Genomic DNA, 25,393 nt, shown 5'->3' on the forward strand with positions numbered 1-25,393 from the left:
ATGCAGGACTACAGGGCCGTGCAGTGGAGAAAACTGCTTTTGCAGCTTTCTCCAGATTTTGGTATTACTGGATGGGGCTCTGAAGTTGGGAGATTCCACAGTGTCTTGGGTGGGACGGAATCTCCAACCCTGTTTCCGGGTTTTGTGGTGGACCAGCAGGGTGTGTGCTCAGGTTCACGCAGTCCTTATAATAAAGGTATAGGAAGACCTAAGGGCTCCTAGTTAGAGACTGCTTCACTCAAGGGAGACAGGTGGTCTTCAGTAGTCGGAGAGGCTGCATGTGGCAGCCAAAGTCTGTGTGTCTGTAAGAGACAGTAAACTGCCTGGGGCCAGAAGCGCTATGTGTGTCAGTGTGGAGCCATCCACACTAGAGGAACTGTGTGCGTTAGCGTGAAGTCGTCCACACTGAAGGAACCTGTGGTCTGTGGGACAAGCACCAAGAGCAGAGGTAGTGCTAAAGCGAGAGAGCCAGTTGGGCTAGTATTTTCAGTTGTGTGTTTACTGGAAAAGAACCCTGCATGGGAAAACCTATGTTACAAACTTTTTATTTTGCCTTTTAATAAAAATGGGCTACCAGGCTCCTAAATTATAGTACCTGACTACAGTGAACCACTGGCGAAAAATGCATCTGCCACTGAGCTAATGGTCCCCAATGTTACAGTATGTAAAATATTGTTGCAATTCCCATTTTACCCCTTTGCGCTGGCACCTCCTGGCACTTGGTACGCAAATATGTGGCTGCTCTGTGCCAAGGCCCGCCCGCCGAGAGGCTCCATATTTGCGTACTGTCAGTGCATAGGGGTTAATAAAATAACATGAGCGTGAACAAAACCTTTTACACAAAGGATGTGATATAGATGCAACACAGCACAAATACTGAAATAAGTGATATAAAGTACGAGTGATATAGAAAAAACAAATACAACATAAACACATGTGGCGTGATACAGCTGCAAGAAAAAGTATGTGAACTCTTTGGAATGATATGGATTTCTGCACAAATTGGTCATAAAATGTGATCTGATCATCATCTAAGTCACAGCAATAGACAATCACAGTCTGCTTAAACTAATAACACACAAAGAATGACATGTTGCCATGTTTTTATTGAACACACCATGTAAACATTCACAATGCAGGTGGAAAAAGTATGTGAACCCTTAGATTTAATAACTGGTTGAACCTCCTTTGGCAGCAATAACTTCAACCAAACGTTTCCTGTAGTTGCAGATCAGACGTGCACAACGGTCAGGAGTAATTCTTGACCATTCCTCTTTACAGAACTGTTTCAGTTCAGCAATATTCTTGGGATGTCTGGTGTAAATTGCTTTCTTGAGGTCATGCCACAGCATCTCAATCGTGTTGAGGTCAGGACTCTGACTGGGCCACTTCAGAAGGCGTATTTTCTTCTGTTTAAGCCATTCTGTTGTTGATTTACTTCTATGCTTTAGGTCATTATCCTGTTGCAACACCCATCTTCTGTTGAGCTTCAGCTGGTAGACAGATGGCCTTAAGTTCTCCTGCAAAATGTCTTGATAAACTTGGTAATTCATTTTTTCTTCGATGATAGCAATCCGTCCAGGCCCTGACGCAGCAAAGCAGCCCCAAACCGTGATGCCCCCACCACCATGCTTCACAGTTGGGATGAGGTTTTGATGTTGGTGTGCTGTGCCTCTTTTTTGCCACACATAGTGTTCTGTGTTTCTTCCAAACAACTCAACTTTGGTTTCATCTGTCCACAGAATATTTTGCCAGTACTGCTGTGGAACATTCAGGTGCTCTTGTGCAAACTGTAAATGTGCAGCAATGTTTTGTTTGGACAGCAGGGGCTTCCTCTGTGGTATCCTCCCATGAAATCCATTCTTGTTTAGTGTTTTACATATTGTAGATTCCTTAACAGGGATGTTAGCATTTGCCAGTGACTTTTGTAAGTCTTTAGCTCACGCTCTAGGATTCTTCTTCACCTCATTGAGCAGTCTGCGCTGTGCTCTTGCAGTCATCTTTACAGGACGGCCACTCCTAGGGAGAGTAGCAGCAGTGCTGGACTTTCTCCATTCATAGACAATTTGTCTTACCGTGGACTGATGAACAGCAATCATAGGTCTTCTGAGAGCTCTTTTGTGCGAGGCATCATTCACATCAGGCAATGCTTCTTGTGAAAAGCAAACCCAGAACTGGTGTGTGTTTTTTATAGGGCAGGGCAGCTGTAACCAACACCTCCAATCTAATCTCATTGATTGGACTCCAGTTGGCTGACATCTCACTCCAATTAGCTCTTGGAGATGTCATTAGTCTAGGGGTTCACATACTTTTTACACCTGCACTGTGAATGTTTGCATGGTGTGTTCAATAAAAACATGGCAACATTTCATTCTTTGTGTGTTATTAGTTTAAGCAAACTGTGATTGTCTATTGTTGTGACTTAGATGATGATCAGATCACATTTTAACCACTTAAGCCCCGGAAGATTTTACCCCCATTCCGACCAGGGGGTATTTTGCGATTCGGCACTGCGTGACTTTAACGGACAATTGCGCGGTCGTGCGACGCTGTACCTAAACGAATTTGGCGTCCTTTTTTTCCCACAAACAGAGCTTTCTTTTGGTGGTATTTGATCACCTGTGCGATTTTTTGATCACGCGCTATAAACAAAAAAAGAGCGTCAATTTTGCAAAAATAACAATATTTTTCACATTTTTTTATATGAAATTCCCCCCAAAAAAAATGTAAAAATCAAAATTTTTTTACATTTTCGGCCAATTTGTTTTATGCTACCTATGTTTGGTAAAAAAATCGCAAAAAGCGTATTTTGATTGGTTTGCGCAAAAGTTATCGCGTTTACTAACAAAGGGAAAGATTTTTGTCATTTTTGTTGTTTTTTTTTTTAACGCGTAATGGCGGCGATCTGCGATTTTTTTTGCGGTACTGCGACATTGCGGCGGACAGATCGGACCCTTGACTGACATTTTTGACACTTTTGGGGTTACCAGTGACATTTCTACAGTAATCAGTGCTATACATATGCACTGTTACTGTAAAAATACACTGGTAGTGAAGGGGTTAACTTTATTTGGGAGGGAGGGGCTGTGTGTGTCCCTAGGGGCGTGCTTTCTACTGTGATTGGCTGTGGCTTCAGCTGTAAGGACACTGATCAACGGATCTACATAGTAGATCCATGTGATCAGTGTCTTTGCAGCGAGGAGAATGACAGGCAGCTTGTTTACACAAGCTGCCTGACATTCTCCCTCTCCCCCGCCGATCGCCGAGTGGCCGGCGGACATCGGGTCCGCTGGTCACACGCGCGGGGGGGTCCGTGACCACGCGGGAGCGGGAGCGCGCCTCCGGGGGCGCGCGCTCGCTCCCTAGACCCTCACAAGCAAGCAACGTAGCCCTACGTTAGTTTGCCTGTGAGGGGCTGACCGCCGACGTAGATAGTCGTGCGGCGGTCGGCAAGTGGTTAAGACCAATTTATGCAGAAATCCATATAATTCCAAAGGGTTCACATACTTTTTCTTGCAGCTGTATTTGTTGTACACCAATGCACAGATCAGCAAAGCAACAAATAGGTCCATATAACTGTAACACTAACACTGCATGATAAACTCCACTTTAGTGCTTATTACTGGTATATGTAGATGGCACAATATGACTGGCATCCAGACTTTAAACAGACCAGAGCAAAAGTTCACACCAGCCTTAATCCAAGGTATTTTACAGCAAATGAGAGGAGAACGAAACAGGCTACGTAGCATTATACCAGTTCAAAATGTAACATTTATTCCATAAAAAGGGCACTCTCAGATAAAATAGGAAGACAGGCATGTACAAATGCCCAGCGAGTGTGATGACACTCCACCAACTTGTTTCATCACAGGGAACGATGTTAAAGCGGAGTTCCGGGCACAGAAATAATTTTTCAACAAACATACCCCCGGGACAGTCAGGGCTAGTACATTCCACAATGGCTAGCCTCTGATCTGTCCCGGTTCGCACTTACCTGCAAGAAGAAATACTCACTTATAAAATTTCTTCCACAGCGTTTCCATCTCTCTTGTGGGCAGCTAAAGCGGCGCGGTCCTCTTCGGCGTCTTCTTCCGCATCTTCTTCTCCCAGAATGCGCCTGCACCGGCCCCTCTCGTCACTTCCGGGGCGGCGCCGCATTCCTCCACAGCTTCTGGGCATGCCAAGAAGCTGTTTAGCAGGGGAATGCGGCGTCGCCCGGAAGTGACGAGCGGGGCCGGTGCCGTCGCATTGATTCCTGGGAGCGATGACGTTCAGCTCCCAGGAATCAGTGCAAGCCCGGAAGTGACGACAGAGCCGCGGCACAGAGGGAGGAAGTGAAGACTAGGTGAGTATCTTCGATTTTCAATTACAAGGTGAGTAAATAAGAAAAAAAACCTAACTATCCAATTCCTTTTCAGGTGAAGGTGTAGAAGCGGACGGGCACAAAAAAAAAAATATCGATTTTGTGCCCGGAACTCCGCTTTAAGGGCCTGAAACAAGCTACAGAAGTCTGGCTACGTAATCGAAAGGTTGCAGCCAACAGATACTAAGCAGTGCCACTTCCATGCTTGATATTTTTTTACTTCACAGCTTAACCATAAAAAATAAATTTAACACTGTCATAAGATATAAACAAGTAATTTATTTAGAAAACAAAATATATCCAAATATAAATGAATTTATGACTATTTCTAATACTGGCCAACTCCATCTAGTGGACACTAAAGAGAGTACTAGCTTCCAATATAAAGAATAGATACAATAGATACAAAATATAATGTGTAAACATATTATATATAAATGGTATAAAAGACCTATATAAAAATGTGTTTATATATATATATATATATATATATATATATATATATATATATATATATATAGATAGATAATATTTTTTTCAGCTTTTTTTATTGCGCAGTTCAGATCCCAATTGACGTTGGGCCCAAATGAGCAATAGGTTTTCCTTGCATACTCTAGATTCAAATCTCCAGAAGTGAGATTTCTCTCTTACTATTACTCACACACCAATAAGGAGTAAATCAATCCCCACAACTTTCACAACTCGTTGAATTCTTTCCATGATGTAAGGCAGGGGTACTCAAATGTAAACTTGAAAGGTCCACTTACAAATTTTCCATTCAGTCCGAGGTCCGAAAAAGTGACCGTCAAATTCCAAATACATAACGCCAACAACAAAAAAAGGCATTCCCCAAAACTTGCCCCCATCCAATGCAGAGTGATCAGCGTGCGTGCCCCCATTAATGCAGAGCGACCATGTGCGTGCCCCCATTAATGCAGAGCGACCATGTGCATGCCCCCATTAATGCAGAGCGACCATGTGCGTGCCCCCATTAATGCAGAGCCACCATGTGGGTGCCCCCATTAATGCAGATTGACCAGTGTGCGTGCCCCCATTAATGCAGAGCGACCATGTGCGTGCCCCCATTAATGCAGAGCGACCATGTGCATGCCCCCATTAATGCAGAGCGACCATGTGCGTGCCCCCATTAATGCAGAGCCACCATGTGGGTGCCCCCATTAATGCAGATTGACCAGTGTGCGTGCCCCCATTAATGCAGAGCGACCATGTGCGTGCCCCCATTAATGCAGAGCGACCATGTGCATGCCCCCATTAATGCAGAGCGACCATGTGGGTGCCCCCATTAATGCAGATTGACCAGTGTGCGTGCCCCCATTAATGCAGAGCGACCATGTGCGTGCCCCCATTAATGCAGAGCGACCATGTGGGTGCCTCCATTAATGCAGATTGACCAGTGTGCATGCCCCTATAAATGCAGATTGACCAGTGTGCGTGCCCCCATTAATGCAGAGTGACCATGTGCGTGCCCCCATTAATACAGAGCGACCATGTGGGTGCCCCCATTAATGCAGATTGACCAGTGTGCGTGCCCCCATTAATGCAGAGCGACCATGTGCGTGCCCCCATTAATGCAGAGTGACCATGTTAGTGCCCCCATTAATGCAGAGCGACCATGTGGGTGCCCCCGTTAATGCAGATTGACCAGTGTGCGTGCCCCCATTAATGCAGATTGACCAGTGTGCGTGCCCCCATTAATGCAGATTGACCAGTGTGCGTGCCCCCATAAATCTGGACCGCCGAAGCGGTCTCTTCCTTCTGTCATCAGCGGGGGGGGGGGGGCAGAATTGAGAGGATCGGGAGGATCGGGGTGGCTGTGTCTTACATATGCAGCGCTGCATGATTACAAAAAGCCGAGTACAAGTTCTTACCCGGCGGAGAGGATGTCCTACAAAGTCCCGCCTCCTGGACACTGGCTCCTATGATAGACGTCACAAGTGTTCTGTCTATCATAGGTAAGAGCCGGCCCAGGAGGCGGGACTTTGTAGGACATCCTCTCCGCCGGGTAAAAACGTGTACTCGGCTTTTTGTAATCATGCAGCTCTGCATATGTAAGACACAGCTACTCCGATCCTCTTAATTCTGCCCCCCCCCCTGCTGATGACAGAAGGAAGCGGACCGTTTCAGCGGTCCAGATTTAAAGATTTAAGTCCGTGTGGGTCCGGAGGCGGCCCGGAGTCCGCCTATTGAGGACCCCGGATGTAAGGCATACTGCCTGGAGAAGCTCTGTCCCTTAAAAACATTTCTTCTGTATGTAATATCTATCTATCCATACTTGCAAGGCCATATGGTCTTATCAATGTATTGTAGGCCACATGGGCACTAACGGAGTTAAACTACATACCAGGTAGAACGGTCATTATTTTGTATAACCTTTTCGTGGATTCAGACATTAATGACCTTTTTCTTACAATGTTCTGAGTCCCACATTTGCAAACTTTCCATCTCTCACAAGGTAAAAAACCCTTAAGACCACCAAAGAATGAAATCTTTTTGAGGCATTCAAGTAGGCCCCGGGCAGTTTAGGTCTTTTTGCTGATGACACAAAGATATGTAACAGGGTTGATGTTCCTGGAGGGAAATGCCAAATGGAAAAGGATTTAGCAAAACTAGAAGAATGGTCAGAACTCTGGCAACTGAAATTTAATGTGGATAAGTGCAAGATAATGTACCTGGGGCGTAAAAACCCAAGGGCAGAATATAGAATATTTGACACAGTCCTGACCTCAGTATCTGAGGAAAGGGATTTAGGAGTAATTATTTCAGAAGACTTAAAGGTGGGAGGACAATGTAATAGAGCAGCACGAAATGCCAGCAGAATGCTTGGATGTATAGGGAGAGGTATAAGCAGTAGAACGAGGGAAGTGCTTATGCCGCTGTACAGAACACTGGTGAGACCTCACTTGGAGTATTGTGCGCAGTACTGGAGGCCATATCTCCAGAAGGATATAGATACTCTAGAGAGAGTTCAGAGAAGAGCTACTAAACTAGTACATGGATTACAGGAAAAAACTTACCAGGAAAGGTTAAAGGACCTTAACATGTATAGCTTGGAAGAAAGAAGAGACAGAGGGGATATGATAGAAACCTTTAAATACATAAAGGGAATCAACTCGGTAAAGGAGGAGAGCATATTTAAAAGAAGAAATACTACCACAAGAGGACACCGTTTTAAACTAGAGGGGCAAAGGTTTAAAAGTAATATGAGGAAGTATTACTTTACTGAGAGAGTAGTGGATGCATGGAATAACCTTCCTGCAGAAGTGGTAGCTGCAAATACAGTGAAGGAGTTTAAGCATGCATGGGATAGGCATAAGGCTATCCTTCATATAAGATAGGGCCAAGGACTATTCATAGGATTCAGATATATTGGGCAGACTAGATGGGCCAAATGGTTCTTATCTGCCGACACATTCTATGTTTCTATGTTTCTAAAAACAAGGTTCAAGACAGAATCATTCAAGTAATTGTCCAGGGAACTGTCCAGCATTCCAGGTAGCTCAGCAAAAAGAGACATTGGCTGACACAGCAGAGGCTCCAGGTTCAAATCTGGGCCCTGACAAGGACCGCCAATTTGGTGTTCTAAATATTTATTTTTATATATTGGGCAAAATATACATAATAGTTACCCATGTGGCAGATGGAATGTCTCTTTTTTATCTATAATGCCCTCCTTCTGACCCACCTTTATTACTTTCTCAAATATTTTCTTGTATTGTTGTGTGAGATCGTTCTTTAGGACTTATGTTGCAGTCTGATGAATTGGTTATAATACACCCTGTGGATGGGGGGATGGTATTGTGTTGCTAAAGAAATCATGATATTTGAAAGAGATAGAAAAACTTCCCTTTCAAATATTCTGATTTCTTTAGTAACACAGTTCAATTCCTCTTGTTCACTGAGCATATTATTAATTCTTTACGGTCCCATGAAGACTTAATGCTTAATTGAATATCCATATTTCATTTTAACCTAACTCAGATCTTTCAAATCCAACTCTTTAAAGACTGATAAACTGGAAAGGTAATTTACCAGGGTGATTAAACAAAAATGCGCTGGAAAAACATGTACTACTTCATCTATTTTTGGATTTTTTTGGGTAGTTTAAATTGGTATTATTTTTTTTACTGTAGGATTAACTAAAAAGTATTTCTTTATATTTAAGCCTTTTGCAATTTTTCAATGAAGGTCTCACGTTTGTTTAAACCCCAAGGAGGAGCATATTTTAAACCTTTTTTCAAGTTGAACAAGTGATCATCTCTGATTTCACTTGATCAAAATTGAACAGCTTAGAATAATTTCTTTTTTGGATTGGCTCCTTCTACCTCCTCTACAGCCACTCTTCTTTTTACCCTTTCCCTTGGGCCTTGACTACACTCTAAATAATGACCAAATCGGTCACCATATTGAGATATTTTAGAAAAATCTACCTCCTATAGCTGTCTCTAGGGAATGTGGTTTGGTAAAGTTGGTTTCAACATTCAGAGGGGAATGGAATATTTATTAGCAAGAGAAACTGGGCTGTTAAAATACAGGGAAGAAGACCTTTCATAACTGCCTGTGTAATCTACACATTTTCTACTCCTTGGGGATCTAGAATTCCATCCACCTCCATGACAATTTTTTTTCTGGGGGTAGTATGAACCTCTATTAACATATTTGTGTAGAGGGATATGGGGGCCACCATGTGCACTTCTGGTTATCTGGTTCCCAGGAGCCTCCATCTCTTTTTGAATAGGATCTATATCTGCTTCTGTGTTATCTTGCCATTTAAAACCCCCCTGAAGGCTATAGTCTTTAGTGTCCCTAATATATGTCTTCCGCTTTTTATTCCTTTGTTCCACCGCATCATTCTCTAAAATATTTTAGGTTCCTTGGAATGGAACTGGTATGAGTCTTCCTTTACATAAGGTGCTATTTTTTTTTTTTTTAAATGTCATGGATTTTATCATCTCACCTAGTAAGTTTCCTCATCTACTAAACTAGGAATTGTATAAAACTAAAATCAGCTTGATTGAAATATTGAAACCATTCTTCTAATTCATTGTTCTCTGGATAAACATTCCACCTGATACTGCGTGGAATCATTCCCTCCTTCGCATTGTATTTCTCGAGGAAGAGTATGTACCAGCAAGTATGGACCTCTGTATTCATAATTTTTTTCTACCAAAAAAAAACATACCTTTTAATATCAGTTACTACCTATATGATTATTAAATATGTCACCAGTATTGAACTTCTTATTCTTATTCACAATATTCATGTAGCTTTATAAAAATACACTGAGGAGTTGGTCAGTCCTTTCCAGTAAGATAAGATTAAGGGGTAAGAGGGCCTGGTTACTTCTAGCTCAGAATTATGGCCTTTGTTGCCTAGAACAACAGTATGCTAAATAGAGTCCTGGTGGCAGTCGTTGGAGCTATGACCTCTAGGAAACGCAGTAACCCAGTAGAGACCGCTTACCACCTATCTTTACATTTCACCAGAAGGGGGGTGGGTACACTGATGACATTCCAAAAGGGATTACTAAATGTAAAATTAGCTACATTGAATAAGCCTGTTGGTAAAAGAGCTCCAGTTTAAATTTCACTCACACCTAAATGATTCAGAGCAGAGACTCGCCTCCGTAATGTCTCAGTATAGAAATAGATAATTAAATATAAAATAAAATGTATACACTTCTTCACATTTCAACTTTTAAATAAAGTCCCAAGACCACTCTAGTTTCCTGCAATATGAATGAATGGAGTGAGCAGCGTATATGCACAACATGTAGGCAAGGAAAACCTTTAAAGAAAACAGTAAAAAAAATAAAAAAATAGGTGAGACTTATCACCAATATATTTTTTAAATCCTTATCTCATGATGTGTTCTAAATGGTATCAGTCACCATAAATCATCCATGTAGAATTTTATGGCTCCATATTTAGGAAAATATGCATGTATGTTGGTAAATCCTGGCCAACAAATCATGAACCGAATAATTGCATTTTAGTACTCACAGTAAAATCCTTTTCTTGCAGTTCGAGGCTCATAGGATTTATGCATGCCTTAGTTTTATAACAAAGCAGTTCTGAGAGCAAGGCCATAAATAAACACAGAGGAGCAGAGGACTTGTGTCTCTTAATGAACTCCAAGAAAATGATTTTACAGGGTCAAGGTACAGCCTCAGAGGTACTGTTGAGGATACTCCGGTTCAAATAGCTGCATATAGAGACCAACTCAAGCAAGACAGTCTTAACTGAAGAGAAAAGAATCTTGAAAAAAAAAATATCATCCTCCTGAAGCATTCTGGGGCTGGAAGGGGTTATACAAGGCCATTCACTTTTTTTTGCCAGTGTCTAAATCCTCCTGTAGGCAGCGGTGCAACCCAATTGTGAATCTTGTGTCCCTGAAATAACACAGAAAATATATTCTGATATGTTAGCTCAGCTGGCACTATTCAAATATAATATTACACAACTATATATATACTGCATTGTTAAGTTGTGCAAAAATGTGCAAATCTGATTGGTGTTTATTTTCTAGTGCCTTTATGTTTGGTACCAGCAGTATCACAAAGGAGTTGTTAAAGAAATGAGGAGTGCTAATGGCTTGGTCCAAAACACACCACATATCCTACATGCCCAATCAACCCTCCAAGTTCGTGTTTGCTTTTGGCACAATCCATATTTACATTCATTTTTTACAGAGCAATTGGGTTTAATTTAAGCTGGTCAAACATGTTACAATGTGACTGCGTAATCTCCTTTACATTTACCTTCAGCAATTTATTACTATGTCCCACCCAACTGGTTAAAAACTAAATAGATTGTTTAGGTAAACCAGCATGCTGCATAGTTTTTGGACTTTGGAACATTTGTGGCCAGATTTATTGTTTCTTTATCAGGTTGCAGTGGAAGAACTGTAAATATATGCCTGCCCCCTTCTCTAGTAAGGCATCACTTCTTGCAGATAATTTCAAAGCAATTTCATATTTAGCCCCACCCATGTAACATGAGTCATTGATAGTTGTAGCTACAGGACCACATGAGAAACTAACATGGGAGCTTTGGGTAGTACAAAAATCAATAGCACGTCTAATTGAATGTAGACCTACCTTAAGAGCAGCTATCTATTAATGCCTAAAGAGTAAATGACAATTTGCTGTATCGCACCGAGAGACTTTAAGTTTAGTAAGAGACGATGGTCTTTTTTCTGGTACGCAGAAAATGCCTCCATTGTCGGACTTCACACGTTCATGCAAATCTGTCCTCCTGCCTGGCTGAACGTCAGGGCCACACACTGTTGATGTTAGCTCCTTAAATTACTGGTGTGCTGTCAAGTGTAATTACACGTGCTGAGAGTGAAGCACAGGGGCCCGCTGTCTCATCCCCAGCTGCTGGAACACACAGCTATCTGTGGTTTATATTTCTCTTATTCAAAACTGGGATGGAAGCACTCTGCAGAATAGGATAAACTGTTCAGTCAAACATGTTCAATTCACCTCAAGTGCCTTCTTCGTCACTTTAATTGACACACTTCTCGTGATTAAAAGGGCCTTTAAACATGAATTACATGTTGATGGTAAGAGATTTTTGTTGACATCTGTCACTTTTTTTTCGTAAGGAGTCTTTTAAGCTCTATTTACATCTAACTTTAAGTGGTTGTAAACCTCAATCTTGTATTTGCACTTATAGGTAAGCCTATAAAAAGGCTTACCTATAGGTACTGTAAATATCTCCTAAACATGCACCATTTAGGATATATTTACCATATATGTAGCCAATGACATAACAGGTACGAGTGGCCGTTCCTTCAGAATCCTGTGCCGTAAATACGCAGACCCAGAAGGAAGATGGATGATGTTTTCAGGTAAGTTTTACTAGTGTGCTAGAATGAGATGCATACTAGCACAATATGCCTTTACCTTGCAGGTCTGAAAAAAAAAAAAAAAAAAAGCACCCAGCGGTTTTGAACCACAATGGGCCTAAGTTTCCTTTTTTTTCAAATAAATAACTCACCAATTGTAAACAGCTCTCATGGTAATACTCACCTCCTCTTTGGCACTGTCCCCCACAGACTCTGGGATCCAGGGCTTGTTCTATTTTGGGTTATACTTTATTAAGCACACTTGTTCAAGGTGGTCATACACCGCTTCATTTTGCTGACATCAACAACGCTTTATGCATCATTGAAGACCTCCCAGTGCTAGAGTTGCAGCAAAGAGGACTCTGAGTGTCAAGTGACCAGCCTGTATTCATCTATAAAAAAAACTAAGGGGCAAGAGAGTAGAACTGGGCTCTTACGTTACCAGACACTACTTTAAAAAATAACCCTTTTCTGTTAAAAAAAAAATTATATACAGTATCTCACAAAAGTGAGTACACCCCTCACATTTTTCTAAATATTTTATTATATATTTTCATGTGACAACAATGAAGAAATTACACTTTGCTACAATGTAAAGTAGTGAGTGTACAGCTTGTATAACAGTGTAAATTTTCTGTCCCCTCAAAATGACTCAACACAGTCATTAATGTCTAAACCGCTAGCAACAAAAATGAGTACACCTCTAAGTGAAAATGTCCAAATTGGGCCCATTTAGCCATTTCCCTCCCCGATGTCATATGACTCGTTAGTGTTACAAGGTCTCAGGTGTGAATAGGGAGCAGGTGTGGTAAATTTGGTGTTATCGCTCCCACTCTCTCATACTGGTTACTGGAAGTTCAACATGGCACCTCATGGTAAATAACTCACTGAGGATCTGAAAAAAAGAATTGTTGCTGTAGATAAAGATGGCCTAGGCTATAGAAAGTTTGGCAAGACCCTGAAACTGAGCTGCAGCACGGGGGCCAAGACCATACAGTGGTTTTACAGGACAGTTTCCACTCAGAACAGGCCTCGCCATCGTCGACCAAAGAAGTTTAGTGAACATGCTCAGCATATCCAGAAGTTGTCTTTGGGAAAAAGACGTATGAGTGTTGCCAGCATCGCTGCAGAGGTTTAAAGGGGGGGGGGGGGGCTGTCATACGCTGCACACTGCATCAAATTGGTCTGCATGGCTGTCATCCCAGAAGGAAGCCTCTTCTAAAGATGATGCACAAGAAAGCACGCAGTTTGCTGAAGACAAGCAGACCATGGACATGGATTACTGGAACCATGTCCTGTGGTGTGATGAGACCAAGATGAACATATTTAACCACTTGCCGACCGGTCACGTTGACCGTACTGCGGCAAAGTGGCTCGTTATCGTCCAGCGACGTAGACCTACGTCGCTGGACTCCTCCTGTTGTGGGCGGAGCACGCGTGCCGCCGGAGGCTCGCTCCCACTGTATTCAGTCACAGCGGGAGTCGAGCCAGGGGAAGAGAGGCGGTGATCACCGCCGCTCTTTCCCGATCGTCGGGGATCGAGTGTGGAAAGACGCCTGTCTTTACACACACAGGAACTTAAATGGCATCCCAGTCTTAGTCTATAGGGTTCAATATTGAGTTGGCTATTCACGTTTAGGAGTATGTCTATGGGAATGTTTGACCATTCTTCCAGAAGCACATTTTGTGAGGTCAGGCACTGATGTTGGAGAGAAGGCTTGGCTCGCAGTCTGCGCTGAAATTCATACCAAAGATGTTCTATCAGGTTGAGTTCAGGACTCTGTGCAGGCCAGTCAAGTTCCTCCACCCCAAACTCGCTCAAATATGTCTTTTTGGACCTTGCTTTGTTGACTGGTGTGCAATCATGTTGAAACAGGAAGGGGCCAAACTGTTCCCACAAAGTTGGGAGCAGGAAATTGTCCAAAATGTCTTTTTATATGCTGATGCCTTAAGAGTTCCCTTCACTGGAACTAAGGGGTCAAGCCCAACCCCTAAAAAAAACAACCCTGCACCATAATCCCCCCTCCACTAAATGATTTGGACCAGTGCACAAAGCAAGGTCCATAAAGACATGGATGAGTAAGTTTAGGGGTGGAAAAATGCTGAATGTGGCGTTTATCGGCGTTTATCAGCGTTTTTGAGCCATAAACTTTAACCTCCCTAGCGGTATTCCCGAGTGTGGCTTGGGGTTAATATAGAGTACCAAAAGTTGTAACCCCAAGCCACACTCGGGATTACCCCACAATCAAACTCACCTTCCCCTGCGATCCCCCGCCGTGCTCCCCAGCCATCCTCCAGGCATCCTCCTGCTGTGTGCTCGCCAGATTCCGGCACCTGTCTTCCGGTTCCCTTCCCTGCGAGCGTCACGACGCAGGGGGGTGGAACCGGTGGCAATTTAAAAAGTAAATAAAATAAATGACATGATACAAAGTTGTTATCCTAATGGATTACACAATATCAAGTTATTTCACCTCCGGATTTCACCTAGGGACTTTTCCAGTGCCCTGCCTGTGCTTTTCCAGTTCTTTGTGCCTGGAAAATTGAGTGTCCAAAAAGCGTTCTTTTTTTGCAAAAGCGCTTTTAGACGAACTGGAAAACAGCGACAGCAAAACGGAGTTACTTGAAGAACTAAGCGATAGCGATTAGTGGGAAAATTCATCATAAGGTACGGAAAGTGACGACAGCGACAATTCTGCGACTGAGCTCAGCGATGTGCAGACTTGGTGCTCTATTGACTGCGGTACGGATCAGGCAGCGCCCCCCCCCCCCCCCAATTTCCCATTTACAGGAGCACCTGGTATAAAAGTTGATGTTGACCATGACAACCCCGTGGCATACCTGCAATTATTTTTGACCGATGAGGTTATTGAAAAAATTGTTACCGAGACCAACCGTTACAAAGACCAACAATGCGCTACACATCGGAGGTTTGCAAGATGCACAAAGTGTAAACTAGTGACCAAAGATGACCTTTGGAAATTTCTGGGCCTAATAATTCTTCAGGGAGTGGTGGGGAAACCCCTGCAGAAGTGGTATTGGTCAACCAATACATTACTTGCCACTCCATTCTTTGGCACGGTCATGTCAGAATACAGATTTTCCCTCATAATGAAATATCTCCACTTTGAAAATAATGAAGAATTTGATAAAACTACTCATCCTGCACCAAAACTAAAAAAAATTTGGGAAGTATATCAAATGATTCTTCAGAATTTCCAACAGAGCTATGTGCCAGAAAGAAACATCAGCATAGATGAAAGTCTAATGGTCTACAAGGGAAGGCTCAGCTGGGTGCAATACATTGCATCAAAGAGGGCACAATTTGGTGTAAAATCCTACATGCTGTGTGAATCGTCCACTGGCTACATTTGGAATTCAGTGATATATATTGGAAAAGGAACAAAATATGAGGAAAAATACAGTAATTATGGAATGGCAACATCTTCTGTTCATTCACAAATTAAACCATTGCTAAATCAGGGCTATTGTGTAACAACGGACAACTTTTATACATCTCCTGAACTTTATGAGGTTCTACTGCACAACAAAACTGATGCCTATGAAATCGTAAGGGCTAACCAGCGCGACATGCCGCCAATGTTTGGCAAAAAGAAGCTCAAGACAGGAGAAATGGTTGCCTGGCAGTAAGGCAAAATGATGGCACTACGATGCAAGGACAAGAAAGATGTGTGCCTAATGAGTGCAGTGCATACCACCTCCACTGTTATATTATGCACGAAAGGTGGGAAAGAAGTCATGAAGCCACAAGTAGTGATAGACTACAACAACACCATGGGAGGTGTTGAAAGAGCCGACCAAGCAATGACATTCTATCCAGCTATGAGGAAGCATCAAAAAAATACTATAAGAAGATCTTCAGACACTTTCTTGAGCAATGCTTGTGGAATGCCTACATTCTGCTAAAAAAAAAGAGTGACAGACCTTTGATTCATGCTGACTTTATTTGGAAAGTTGCCGAACAAATCTTTCTGAGTCACCAAACATCATCAATGGCTGTGAACAGATCTGGACATTGTGCTGTTGGCGTTGTCAACCCGCAACACCTGAGTGGTCGTCATTTCATGGACTACATCCCACCAACTGAGAAAAAGTCAGCACCTATAAGGATGTGCGTGGTTTGTTGATCGAAGAGAGATGACAGTGGAAGGAAAATATGAAAGGAAACCAGATTCTATTGTTCCGAATGTGACGTCGGACTTTGTGCAGTCCCATGTTTCAAAATATTTCATACCCGAGATGTTTACTAAACCTTTATCACAGTGACTAGTAATATCGCACTCCTTGTTTGTACACATTTCAGTGTTTTTGGTTTGATTATATTATAGAATAAAATGTATTATTTTTGTATTATAATTTATGATTTCATGTTTCAAACTTTATCATACTCAGGATGTCCACTAGACTTTTGTTTGGACAGATTTAAGTGGGTTATCCCTAAGAATTACAGGCCTAAAATATAAAACAACATATTTACATGCAAAAAAATGTACCGCTTTTAGCACAAAAATTCTGACATAATCAGACCACCAGGGAGGTTAATGAGAGTTTAGTTTTGTTAAAAAAATGCTGAAAAATGCTACTGCAAAAATGCTGCACAACTCATTCTGCAGCTACATCTTTCTACAGCTAATGTCACTGGTGTTTTTATAACTTCCAGTATGCATGAGGCCTTATTGTTATCTAGTTAGGGAGATAAGATAGTTTGTACATCAGAAGCTTTAAAAACTGGATTAAATGTAAATTCTTAAGAGCTCTGGAAATAGAAACTATGGTTTTTGCAATCATTTTTTCCCCCCAAGAACTGTATTAAGTTTTCAAGGATAAACATAGGCATTAATCATACAATCTTAACAACACACTTAAGAAGACGTCAAATGGAGCTTATACCCTTGCAGGGAAAGGTAATACAGTAAGTGGATATAGGGAACATAGTAACCTAATAAACGGTATTGAATATTACCCCGCCCCCCCCCCCATATTTCTTCACTTTTACCACGGTTTCTGTTAGATATAGCATTTTTTCAACCAGGGGTATTTTCGTTTTAAATGGAATATCTATAAGCTACCTAGTACGATGCATATTCTAACTTGTAGCTCTAATCAAATTAGTGTAATTGAGACCGTATCCTATAGAGAAACTGGAAGGGCTTAAATAGCGTTTGAATGGTGGTATGGGAAGCTATAGTATCTGATGTTATAAGAGATAGGCAGATGAATACATTAATCTTAATCTGCTCACTCACTACCTTCAAAGTAGGCACTTTACCTAGGTGGAAGTGAGGTAGTATAATCTTAAATGGTTTTGAGAGCGAAGAGAAATTAAATGAGAAGAAAATAGAGGAGGGGCGGGTGGGGTAGGGGTCGGGGTACAAATAGAAGGGTAGAAAGGGTAGTAGAAACAGAAAAAGGGTGGGCCTCCTCCCCCTCTGTTGTTGGTACATTACCATGCTAAGGTGCGCACGGGCGAGCTATGTATTGTACATAGTCTGCTGTTTTCATATAGTGGTGTCAACAGGACCAGACAAGTCTATAGTTGGTCAGTGTCGCCCTTGCCTGATGTACAAGATCCTCCATTCGTGCAATTTTATCTACTTGTTTTGCAATCAGTTTTTATTCGTTCAGCATTATATAATTTAAAATGAAAGCCAAAAATTGGCTTTATAGTCACTTTGTTAGATGAACAGCATATTTTTCTGTAGTAAATAAACATCAGTAGCTTCAAACATGTAGTTACTTTCTGTATAAAGTAGGTGTCCATTGTGCTTATTACAGGTTTCATGGAGGACGTTTAGGTCCATTTTAGCCTACTCGCTATAACCTAATTGGTTATACTTTTTTATTATCAGGCAAACTACTTAACAAATAAACCCCCATGTGTGAAAAGACATGTCCATGCTTAAGTTTATTTTCTTCTTAACTTCTCTGTATATCAGTTTTGCTTGGACTTTAGAAGAAGGTGGTAGACAGGAAAGGTTGTCCTGAAAATGTAACTGTTAGTGCAAATAAAAAAGTATCATGGACAGTATTTATCTGTATTGTTAAATGTCTTCAATCTCATAGTTGGTGATTGTATATACGGTATATTTTTATTAGCAGGGCACATAAGGGTAAACAAAAATCATATAGGATATCCACGCTATAACATATCAATTACAAATGAGCAGCTGCTTAAGCAATCTGTGACACTAGATGCAAGAATTGTGATAAATCTATGAAGCAGCGCTAAAAAAATCGAACTCAGTATTATGAAAACACAAAAATTAATCAATATAATCACATCAAACTTATTAGGTGAAAAATATGTATAAAGAAACAACAGCAAATATATAAGTAGTATCCATAAGAGCCCTTACACAAGGGCTGAAAAGGAAAAAAAGTCCAAAGGAAACAAATTGTCCATGATTCACTTGCTTTACCAGTGCCCCTACAATCACAATTGTAAGCCAGTCCCCCAATGACATCATCTTTTTGACTAAACTAGTTGGGCATGGGTACGACGCTTCGTCATCACGCACGCTTGTTGACCAGCAGGAGAGTCTGGTGCAGCCACACACCTTGCTGCTTTTTGGGGGAACAATTGTATCTGTTTTTATTGCTATATGCAAGTTTTTTAAACCTATTGTGAAAGGATTTGCTTAGTGTGATTCCCTTTGCAAGTTTCACTTGTTATTTTTATGGGTTACACTTTGGGTGTATTTGCTTTTTATTTTTCATCCTGCTGATGAACCAACCCTGACTGGATCATGTTTGGTGCTTTGGAGTTTCCCTTCATAAGGAGATGTAAGACGTGCATTTGACCATACTATATGATGGTCCACAGGATCCGGTAAGAGGCTTTAATACTTGGTGTCACCTGGTGGTGGAAGCACTATGAATTGTGATGGTGGGGACACTGGTTGAGTGACTCATGGACAATTTGTTTAATTTGGACTTTCTTGTTTCCCATATATTTTTCCTTTTCTACCCTTTTGTATGGGCTCTTATGGACACTTTATACTGTATATTTGGTGTGATTTCTTTATACACTTTGTTGTTGATGTCAATATATTGATTCATTTTTCTGTTTTCAAAATATAGAGTTCAATTTTTTAGCGCCATTTCATATATTTATCACATAAGGTTACTGTTGGAGTTTTTTTTGAAGCTCTACAACATACCAATATTGTAGGTATATGTTCATCTTGGTAAGTAATAAAGTATATATATATATATATATATATATATATATATATATATATATATATATACAGTACATATATATATATATTTTTTTCTTTGCCTATTTACCACACTGTATCAAGACAGATTTTTCATTTTACAGTAACCTTAAAAGCACACACAAAAGGTTTATTTGAGGGCTTTCATTAACCTATAAACTGTTTTAATAATTTGAGACTTTCTACCCTTACTTTGCAGTGATCTTATTTTGTGTCATGTTTGGCTGGAGAGAGTGCATGTGATTCTGGAAGCACTGGTAAACTGAACATTATTCACATTTGTGAAAATGCCATACAATGTTGACTAAAAACTGTGAATTGTAATGATATTACATTCAAGTTTACCGTTTAACTTATGCAAATACGGAGGGGGGGGGGGGGGCTCTCCAATGCTGATTTCTTGTTGTAAGAGGATTGAGATTGGAATTAAATTGATCTCCCCTACCTCCCTCCCAAGATTTTCTAGCCTGGCATAGCAGTCATACAGGTTGGAAAACATACTATAGCTACAATGGCATGACATACTGTACGCTTGTCAGCAGTGGACTGGTCTTTCAAGAGAAAGGAGCTTCTTTAAAAAAAAATGTCAAACTGCCATCCCTTTGCAGAAGTACACTGAAGTTTTCCACACCTCCAGTGTGGGAATAGAGATGGCCATATATGGATCGAAATTCAGCCAGCTCAGCAGGAACCAGCCAAATTTCAATTCGTGGGTAGCCCTCTCTGTTCAACAGAAACCAGTCGTTACATCAGCTTCTGTCGAACTGTCCTGCTGAAAAACTAGCACGTGATCAGCCCATGCAGCCAATTGGCTGCAGTGCTGATCAATGTATTCTGATGGGAAATTTTGCTGTCAGAATACAAAGATACAATGGGGAAATCGGCTAGCTTTTTTTTATTAACTGGTAATGGTAATGTATGGCCAGCTTTAGTGAGAAAAGGCAAGTTTCCTAACCCTTGACCCTGGAAAGTGGGCATAGGTTATAACATATGCTGAGTTGCGCTAATAATGGTTAGTGTCCATATTTAATCAGATGTTGTCAAAATTAAAAATCCACATGTGATGAAATAATAAAAGTCCTTGATTGAAAATCACCACTATCCGCGACCTTGAAATAGTGAACTCTAGTGACACCGCCACCACCAAAGGCAAAAATGTTCGCTTACCAACTCATATTGACCTCGTATTATGGAAGGTCAATAGCACTTGTGGCTTAAGTGGGTATAGTTGTCTGTTGGACCCCCTTATTGGGACTGAGAATGGCGTAATAGCGGTACACTCAGCTCACCAAGCTAAAGTCTATGGAATAGTTGCAGCATGTGGCACACTGTAGAAAATGTAAATGTTTAACAGTGATGCACATACTTTCTCAAAGGAAAATATGCCCATGAATGAAGACAGCTTTTTCTTCCCATATCTGATCTTGTGATTTGTCACATATAAATGGGAGGCATTGAGAAGGGCAGTCCACCCTTACTCCCCATCTGGTGCCCAAAATGAGAAGGAGGTCTGTTCTCAGTGGGCCTCTTCTTTTAATGCTTTCTTCTGCCTAAAATAGGCTGCCAGTGGAGGGAGGAGAGCAGAAACTTTCCTCCAACAACTACTCTGGTCTCTACACTTCCGGACAGGAGTGATGCTGCACCGGCCTTGCACCTGGGGAGCTGATAACCTAAGTAAAAAGTCAGCATCTCTGAGCCAATACTGGCAAGTTCCTAAGTATTCCAAGTATGGTATGGCTTAGTATGCCAATAACAGTATTGTAAATACAGCTGGAAAAAACACAAAAGAAAACCCAAAAGTGCTCTAAACTTTTTTTTTCCTGCAAATTTGTAGGTATGACCATCACCTTATGTAGTGTAGCCTCTATAGGCTGCATTCCGTAATTTAGATACTTTGTAAAAAGTGCAGACGTACCATAAGATAAGTCCAACAAAATGCATACCACTTCATGGACTTATCTTTATCTCTATTATTTACTTCTGGTATTCTAGGAAGATAGCTTTAGGAGCTTAAACGCTGGACCTTCGGGTCTCAGCTCCTTCAAGTGCAGAGCTTATGCAGCTGCTATACGTGCCCCTCCGCTCCTCCTGTCTAATTAAAAAAGTATTTGTATTATGTGAGCTCATTCACAAAATATAAATGCTTTTGGGAATGGATGGCAGAGGGGAGTGGTGGGCAGAGCTGCTGTGTGTGCTTCTCTCCTCTCAGAGCTCCCAGAGTGTACCCTCTAGGAGTACCACAAATGTGGCAAATGTAAATAATTCATAAGTCCTTAAGGTGGCATGCACCTCATTGGAATTAACTCATAGTATGCCTGCACATTTATCAAAGTGGCTGGTTTCTATGCTACTAAATATGTGTTATGTGTTCCTGTGTTCCCATTCACACATCATGCCTAAAAAAGAAAAAAAATCTTAACTTTTAGATGTTTCTCAGGAGGAGGTGTCATGGCTGACTGCAAGTATTTTTGAGTAATTTAGAGTGAGCTTGCTCCAGGTCTGTCTTCATACAAAGTAAGAAGCCCAGTCTCTTCACCTTTAACCCATTTTTAGGGCAGTGCCCTAAATTCTAGTTACAGTTGATAATGAAGATCTGCCTGCACAGAACAGAGTTATTCATGACAAACACAGCTCCCCAGCCCCCTCATAAAAAACAAATTCTGCCTAGGATTTTACCTTGCTGGAGATTCCAGATTAGAACATCTAAAGGAAGGAAGCTGCATTTTTTTTTAAAAAGAGAGGTATGCAAATCTTTGTTTAATTATACTGACCTAGGTGGATGCAGCATTGGTCCAATGCTGCATCTGTTCCCTGTCGGCTCTAAGGCTGAAAACCAAGCAATCAAACACCGCTGATCACTTGGTTCTCAGAGCTCTCTGCTCTGCCCCCCCCCTATATTTACTGGAGTGCTGGGCTGTGGAGGGGGCAGGAGCAGCCACCTCAGGCTCTCAGCGGCTCGCTTAGAGGCTGAGCCGGGTGCCGGACCAGGCATGTGGGCGGATCCCAACCATATGTTTGTGATCTTTCCCAATCCTGGACCGGCTCTGTGACGTTAGCTGACAGCAGGCTTCAGCCTCTCTGTTCAACAGAAGCCAGTCATTAGGCTAGCTTTTGTCAAACTGTCCTGCTGGAAAACCAACAACAGGTTAAAAAAAACTTAATGACAGGAAGGAGGTGGGCATTAGCTTTAGGGAACCAATAGTAAATTCATAGTGCTTTCTGATACCCCACAAAAGCAAAAAGCAGAACTAGAATGAGCTGATTCTGGTTGCATCTTCATCCTATAATCATAACTGGAAACATTTTTAATTTATAGTGTAGCCTCTATAAGCTGAATACCAGTAATTCAGATACTTTGTAAAAAGTGCAGGCATACCATGAGTTAAGTCCAACAAAATGCATACCACCTCCTGGACTTGTCTCTATTATCTCTATTATATACATCTGACATGTTTATGGTGCTCTAGGAAGATAGCTTCAGGAGCTCAGACGCTTGACCTTCTGGCCTCAGCTTTTTCAGCTGCAGAGTTGATGAAGCTGCTATACCTGCCCCTCCCCTCCTCCTGTCCAATCAAATAATTCTGTATTATGTGAGCTTATTCACAAAATAAAAACGCTTCTGTGACTGGACGGCAGAGGGGAGGGGTGGGCAGAGCTGCTGTGTGTGCTTCTCTCCTCTTAGAGCTACAAGTGTATCCTCTGGGAGCACCACAAACATGTCAGATGTAAATAATAGATAAGTCATGGAGGTGGCATGCACCTCATTGGACTTAACTCATAGTATGCCTGTACATTTATCAAAGTGGTTGAATTCCTGAAATTCAGCTTTAAAGATTTTGTTCCACTCAGTGCAGCCCACTCATTCGATCAAGTTGGTGATAGTGAGAAATAAGATAAGTGTGGTTGTTTTTTTTTTCCCCTAGATAAAAAACAGTATTTACCCTAGCAATGGGGGGGAGAGACCCAGATAGCAGTAAAAACCTAAAGGGGGTTCTAATCCCTACCCATTCTATCCACAACTAATGTTGCATACATTCAGGCGTAATTCTACACCCAGGAGTCACAAGTGCTGTGTACATTGTTGCTCTGATTTAGCAAAACGAAACCCTCCTATCCTTTAGAGCCAAGTAAGCTGCCACCTTTGCCTTTGTTTGATCTGTAGTTGCCATGGTGCTGTACATGTGATCAGTTATGGCACCAGCCATTTAATGGCCTGATAGATTAATTGAGAGTAGAAGCAACTGTGACAGCTAAAGTGGTTGTAAAGCCACCTGTAATGTCCCTACAATTCGCTTTGTTGGGTAACAATATCTGCCCCACTGTATGTCCTTTATTTAAAAAAAGCCAATATTGACCGTATTTCAGAGCGCCTCCCTGCGCTCCCGTGACCGACTCCCTCTCTCCTCTCCCTCCCACCATCTGACAGCTGCAGCGGGAAGGGTAGAAAACTCCCACTAACATCAGCCAGGAGGAGAGGAGGAGGCGGCCGGTCATGTGAGCGCTGGGAGATGCTTTGAAATATGGTAGATATCAGCTTTTTTTTAAATAAAGGACTTACAGTGGGGCAGATATTGTTACCTAACAGAGCAGATTGTAGGGACATTAAACTATTATGAAAGCAGTAGGAGGGGAGGATCGGGGAGCGGACAGAGCTGACAGGCGGGGGGGGGGTGGGTGTAAGAGGATAAGGGAGAGGACAGAGGAGAGCCGGGATGACAGAGGCACAAAAACGGACCATGGTGTCAGGGCTCAGCAGCCATGATAAACCGTCATCAGTTTACAGAGGGGAAGACAGAACCAGGCAGGATCAGACAGGTATTTCAGGTCATAGAAGGGGAAAAATTACACAGCACAAGCACTGTGCTGTCTAACATGCTTCAAGGGTACAGGATTCTTTTTTTTTTTTTTTTTTGGGGTAACAAACACTTTAACATTTATGCATGCCTTGTTCTAGGAAATCATTAAATCAATGAGTTTAGTTCCATTTTAATGAATAACTTTAGTAGCCCATTTGTTCTGCCTCTAGTGGCTAATCTACAAATCACTGCATTTTCCACAGCTACAGCCATGTGAAAAAGTGAAAACCACAACCAAAAAAATGAATTATAGTAAACACTGTGAACATTACACAAAATATATGCTCACTAATAATATGTTATAGATTCTCTTTTAGGGACAGAAAGTTGTGTGTTAGGAAATGTCACTTCCAACAACTGCAGCTCCCAATTGGCAGTTGCAGTAACCTTCTGAACATCATGAACAAAGTTCTTTTATATAAGCCAGCTTGAATTCGAGTTCTCGATCCTTTATTCACTTTGCTTATAGTACAGCCAATATAATGAAAAAAATGTGTTTGTAATGGAATTCTGCAAATTGTTCCCTTGTAATTTGTTAGTAAATAGTGGCCAGTTTGTCAGTCAGTGTAACGTACAATAATTCCCCAAGAAACCGAGTGCCGTAAAACCCATTGTATTACTCATAACGAGTCCCCCATCAGATCATGTCATGCTTGACAGTCATACAACATGTACTTGTGATTCATGGATGGGAAAATGTTCCATGAGAGGTCACAGCTGCTGCCTGATGTCAGGATCCAGGTTTTGGGTAATTCTGTTTCCACGTGTTGATACTTTAGCCATTACTCACCACTTAAGAAGAGGGGTCAGATTGAGCAGTTGAATGATGATTTGCACAAGGACTCAGCAGTTGCTGGCAGAATAAGTATAGAGCTGTATGGTACTTGAGAAACTATTACTTATTGGTAAACTATTTCAAAGAACCGGAAAGGATATTTTCTGTTTAAATACTGTAAAATAATGTTGGTATATTGGCCGTGGGTCTCATTAATTATTTACACAATGTACTGTATGTTTTGTCCCAAGACACCAATCAAATAGAGATTATTATTCAACTAGTGTTT

The 25,393-nt window shown here is 41.5% G+C and overlaps 2 protein-coding genes across 7 annotated transcripts in view; both read left to right on the forward strand.

The window, feature by feature from the left end:
* Positions 1–25,217, forward strand: LOC309561633 (piggyBac transposable element-derived protein 4-like; the record flags this gene model as incomplete). The annotated part of the gene is given in 5 exon segments (XM_082265631.1): positions 1–196; positions 14,811–14,878; positions 14,882–14,896; positions 14,900–15,579; positions 25,109–25,217. Coding segments are annotated over 5 exon segments (1,068 nt in total).
* ERC2 (ELKS/RAB6-interacting/CAST family member 2) overlaps positions 1–25,393 on the forward strand; it is a 1,553,364-nt gene that overhangs the window by 708,048 nt on the left and 819,923 nt on the right. The gene's annotated exons all lie outside the window — the stretch shown is intronic.

The sequence above is a fragment of the Pelophylax lessonae genome, assembly GCF_965119305.1.
Source record: "Pelophylax lessonae genome assembly, chromosome: 8".
In the NCBI taxonomy this organism is placed as follows: Eukaryota; Metazoa; Chordata; class Amphibia; order Anura; family Ranidae; genus Pelophylax; species Pelophylax lessonae.